The sequence below is a fragment of the Fukomys damarensis genome, unplaced genomic scaffold, assembly GCF_012274545.1.
Source record: "Fukomys damarensis isolate Sample0158 unplaced genomic scaffold, DMR_v1.0_HiC HiC_scaffold_37, whole genome shotgun sequence".
NCBI classification, from domain to species: Eukaryota; Metazoa; Chordata; class Mammalia; order Rodentia; family Bathyergidae; genus Fukomys; species Fukomys damarensis.
This window is the reverse complement of record NW_022900949.1, coordinates 8,293,742-8,298,864: the sequence shown is the minus strand read 5'-3', so window position 1 is coordinate 8,298,864 and position 5,123 is coordinate 8,293,742. Positions and strand designations below refer to the sequence as shown.

The window sequence follows — 5,123 nt, the reverse complement described above, 5'->3', positions numbered from 1 at the left end:
CTCGGGGTCCTCTGCACTGTCCACACCAGCCCACTGGCGGGCCACCGCCCGGGCCACGGTGTCCGCCTTCAGGGCATCCAGCGAGATCCGGGCCTCGGTGCCCCGGCCCAGCTGCAGCAGCACCATGGTGTGCAGGAGGTCGGCACCACGACGGCCTCTGTACACCGTCTGCAGCTTGTGCCGCAGGGCCACCAGCTCATCCGGCCCAGTGGCAGCTAGGAGGTCAAAGGCGCCGGGCAAGGACGGGCCAGGGCAGGCCATGGGCACAGGACGGTGCGGCTGTGGGCAGCAGAGGCTGGGGCTGGTGGCGACATGTTCCAGATGGCAGCCTCCTGCTCGCCCCTCGGCCCCTACTTATCACTGCGCCCAGGTCTGTGGGAGGGCGACCCGGGGGACCTACAGGAGACAGGAGAGCACCCAGTTACCACCAATGCAGCAGCAAAGGCGGGGGTGGCACTGCACACCTGTCACCCCAGCACTCGGGAGGCTGAGGCAGGAGGGTCGCTGCAAGTTTGAGGCCAGCCTGGGCTACATAGTGAGTTCAAGGTCAACCTGAGCCACAGTGAGGCCCTGTCTCAAAATAAAAAATAGAAAGAGCTGGGGTGCACCTCATTGTGAAGGCTCCAGGTTCAGGCCCCAGTACTAAAAAAAAAAAAAAAAAAAAAAAAAAAAAAAAAAAAAAAAAAATTTTTTCACTCCAGAAGTCCCGGGGAAATTTATTACTTGGCCATTGCTAACCCATGCAGCTAACAAGATCAGTAGGACGAACAAACTCTCACTGCACACTGGCTCTGTGTCTAACTGGGCAGCCACACGGGAATGACTGTCTTCCCTGCATTTCTCTGAAATGCCAAACTAGGTTCTGCATCCCCTCCAGGTGGTGCGTTCTGTCCCTAGGCTTCCCTAGGGAGCTTAGCCTCATCATTCAATTCTCAGGTGCAATGGCACTGTCTCAGAGAGGCCTCCAAAACCACCCTGGATCCTGCCTGCCTCTCCCCTGTCCCCTTTGTCAGTTGTCACCACCATAGACTTTCCCACTGAATGAGTATTTGTGTGCATGGGGGGGGTGTGCTGAGATGGAACCCAGGACCTTTGCACATGCTAGGCAAGGGCTCCCCACTGAGCCAAATCCCAGATGTGAACTTTTCCTGCATGTTAAATCTTTCAGCCAGGCGTGGTGGTGCATGCCTGTCATCCCAGCACTCGGGAGGCTGAGGCAGGAGGATCCCTGTGAGTTCAAGACCAGCCTGGGCTACATAGTGAGTTCCAGGTCAGTCTCAACTACATAGTGAGACCCTGTTTCAAAACAAACAAACAAATCTTTCACATTTACTGCCTGACTCCCAGCAGGCGGTGGGCACCTGATAGTGGAGGCCGGGTTCCTTCTGCACACTTCGGGAGGCCAGAACACAGCGCAGGTAGCTGGCAAAGAGCTGGGGGGGGGTGTGAGTGGATATCGGATGGGCCTGGCCTTCAGTGTTGCCCCTGAGTAGACCGGGGTCCAGAGACCGGGGTCCTCTTCCCAAGAATGCCCACCAATCCCCCAGGGCAGGAACCAGCCCCTGCTCAGCCCATTCTGGGCACCAATGTTTTTTTGTTTTATTTTTGTTTTTGAGACAGGGTCTCACTATGTAGTTGAGACTGACCTGGAACTCACTATGTATCCCAGGCTGGTCTCGAACTCACAGTGATCCTCCTGCCTCAGCCTCCCGAGTGTTGGGATTACCGGCGTGTGCCACCACGCCTGGCTGCACCAACATATTTTATCTACCCCTCAGCCTGGCCAGACTGAGCCCTGCTGCTTGTCCCTGCCCTAGCACCCGCCACGGGGACAGCAGCCTGAAGCCAGCTCACACCAAGGTCACTGGGCCATTTGGGACGCCTGAGGTGGTCACACGGAGGCTCCTGGCACAGGCAGATGGAGGCTGCAGTGCCCAGGACTCCACAGAGATTGCCCAGCTCGGGGTGCAGTGCCCTGGGGAGCCCCTGGGCCAAACCAAAAGATGACCTCTTCACTGATAAAACAAAGAGCTCCTTGTCTAATCAGAATTTTTTCTTTTTTTCACACTTGGGATGGAACCCAGGGCTTTCACACTGAGCTACATCCCACCCCCATCCCCCGCTCTTTTTGAGCAACTCATGTTGCTCAGATGCACCCCGCTCCCCACTGGTCCCCGCCTTGCTTTTCTTCCGGGTGCCAGTCACCCGTGGCCCTAGCGGTGGGCTTTCCTCATTCACCACTTCCGTCCCGATCTCCCCTCCCCTCCCTGCCCCACTGGACAACTCACCGGCTGATTGTCAGGTCACCCAGACAGCTGCCTGGTGCCCCCTCAGCTCTCCCTCTGTCCTTGCCTGCCTGGGTCCCCACTTCCGGGTGCCGACGCTGCATGCCGCTCCCTTCCAGCCCTCCCAGCCCCTCCTCTTCTCTTTACTGGAGTCATGAGCTTGCCCTTGGGCCCAGTGGGTCTGCTGAAAATGTAAAAATTTAAACCATGTGGACGCAGTGGCCCAGTATCTGGGAGGCTGAGGCAGGAGGATCACAAGTTCAAGCCCAGTCTGGGCAAGTTAGCAATTTAGCAAGACCCTGTCTCAAGATCAAAAATAATAAGGGCTGAATACATAGCTCAGTGAAAAGGCCCTGGGTTTAATACCCAGTACTGGGGAGGGGGAAAAGGAAAAACAAAACACAATTCAGATTCATGGAGGCCGCTGTTGGCAGCAGCGTAAGAGTGAGGCTGCGTGGCCTTCTCTGCCAGGGTGGAACAGAGGAGGCTCTGTGTAAAGGTGCGCATTCCCGAGTCCCATGGAAAGTAAACAGTTGGGCCATGTTCAGCGGACAGGATTAGGGGGGAGAGGCTGAGGCGCCGGCGCCTGGAAAGACACAGTCATCCCAGGGTGAGGGCAGCGCTGGGCAGAAACGAGCGCCTCTGCCCCTGCCAGCTGCAGCGCGTGTGTGAAAAATATCTGTCTCCTTGCGCAGCACCGGTGATGGAACCCAGAGCCTCCGCGCTGAGCCGCATCCCAAGCCCTCTTTATTCTGAGTCAGGAGCTCACTAAATTGCCCAGGCTGGGTTTGCACTTGTGATCCTCCTGCCTCAGCCTCCGGGGTGCTGGAATCACAGGTGTGTGCCAGCTCTTTTCTTCTTTTTTTTTTTTGTACCGGGGATCAAACTCAGGTCCTTGAGCTTGGGAGGAAGGCGGTGAAACCACTGAGGTAAATCCCCGGCCCTTTCTTTGTTTTTTTTTGAGACAGGGTCTCACTCTGTAGTTGAGACTGACCTGGAACTCACTGTGTAGCCCAGGCTGGTCTCGAACTCACAGCGATCCTCCTGCCTCAGCCTCCCGAGTGCTGGGATGACAGGCGTGCGCCACCACGCCCGGCTCTTTTCTTCTTTTGAAACCCGGACTGGGAGGTCCAGTCCCCTTCTCTCTGTGCCCACGCAGTCTGCCAAGGCTGCCCCGGCCTAGGCGGAACTAGCTTCTGCCTCCGCCCTCGCCCTCGCGCAGCCGGGGATCCCGTCCAGGGAGAGCAAGAGGAAACGAGAGAACAACCACGAGATCATTTCGAGAATGAAAATGCCACGAAGGAAATGAGCCAGGCCCTGGGGTTAGACTGGGCTCAAGACAGGACTGCAGCCAACAGCCCAGTGCCAGCAGAGGAGGGCAGGGAGCGAGGCAGGCGGAAATCTGAGGGCAAAGAATTCCAGGTGGAGGGCACAGCCTTGGGGCAGCAGAGGGAGGCGCGGAGGCAGGGAGGGCGGCCCCGCAGAGCCCTGTGTGCTGCAGGAGGTCTGGGGCTTTGGCCCAGGGAGGCGGAAGAGCTGCGGAGGGGAAGAACCGGACTCGGTGCTCACGGCGCCCTCTGGTGGTTGCTGTATGAGGACAGGTCATGATCAGGAGCAGGGACCAGCGGAGGGGACTGAGCTAGCTCAGGCAGGGGATGACACAGAAGAGTCCCAAGGAAGGGTGAGGGGCTGACTCTGGAGATAATGTGGAGAGGAAGCCCTGGGCCCTGGCCCGAGATGGGGTGGGAGGCGCTCGGCTGTGTCCAGGAAGACTCCTCTTCCTCCTCCTTACTCTGCTAATTAAACACAGAACTACCCACCCCAGGACCTTTGCACCTGCCGTGCCCCCAGCCTGGCACACCCTTTCCCAGAAATCCTTCGCTGCCTTGAGCCTCCTCCGCTGGCCGCCACCTCTGCATCTGGGTCAACCTCACACACACCCCACATGCCCACCCTGTTCTCCCTCTCTGACCCCCTTTTACTGTAGAGCACCTGGTTTAGGCTCCTGGAGGGGCCACCCTTGCTTGCTGGGGTGAGTACCTCTCTGGGCCAGGGGAGGGAGACGGCTCTGCCAGGTTCATGGCTCGTATCTAGAGAACCAGGCACACAGTAGGTACCTAATATATGCTGACTGAACACATCCAACAGACGGCAATGTCCCGCACACAGTAGGTATTTAATAAAGACTACAGATTGACTGAACCAATCAGTGCAATAGAACGGAACCCAGTTTCACGGGAAGCCCTCAATGACTCTCCGAGCTCCTCAATCCTTCCTCCCTAACAAGGCCACAATTCTTATTTTATTTTGTATGAATTTTTTCCCTTGTACTGGGGTTTGAATCCAGGGCCTTCACACTGAGGTCCACCCCCACAACCCTTTTTATTTTTTATTTTGAGACAAGAGTCTCCTAAATTGATAAATTGCCCAGGCTGGACCCAACTTGTGATCCTCCTGCCTCAGCCTCCCAGAGCACTGCTGTACAAGCAGAGATCACTGCTAAGGTTAGGACTGTTTTGTTTGCGCTCTGACAGATGGGAGAGGAGCCACAGACCTGGGCCGGTGCTGCCCAGGGTCCCGCGGAGCAGGAGTTTACCCTGGAAAGCCTGAGCCCTCCTCCTGAGCAGCGTGAAGCCTGAGCGATTTCACTGAGCACTTACTACGTGCGAGCTCCTGGCAGAGCGGGCATAAATTCCGGACAGCTGCTCTCCCAGTCTGGCCTGCGCACCTTCCCCTACCGTGCGCCCACGAGCTCGTCTGGGGTCACAGCAGATGCCCCAGTGTGTAGATGGTAAATGAATAAGCCAGGTCGCCACCTCTTCCGGATGCTGCCCCCCC

The 5,123-nt window shown here is 57.3% G+C and overlaps 2 protein-coding genes across 2 annotated transcripts in view; both read right to left on the bottom strand.

The window, feature by feature from the left end:
• Ticam1 (toll like receptor adaptor molecule 1) overlaps positions 1-261 on the bottom strand; it is a 2,328-nt gene extending 2,067 nt beyond the window's left edge. The window contains exon 1 of the mRNA XM_010635083.3: positions 27-261. Within this exon, the coding sequence (XP_010633385.1) occupies positions 27-261 (235 nt within the window). The remainder of the gene's footprint in view (positions 1-26) is intronic.
• Positions 262-357: 96 nt separating this feature from the next.
• Plin3 (perilipin 3) overlaps positions 358-5,123 on the bottom strand; it is a 22,476-nt gene continuing 17,710 nt past the window's right edge. Inside the window, exons 10-11 of the mRNA XM_010635082.1 lie at positions 1,362-1,433; positions 358-396 (exon numbers count right to left, since the gene is read on the bottom strand). Of these exons, the coding sequence (XP_010633384.1) occupies positions 358-396; positions 1,362-1,433 (111 nt within the window). The remainder of the gene's footprint in view (positions 397-1,361; positions 1,434-5,123) is intronic.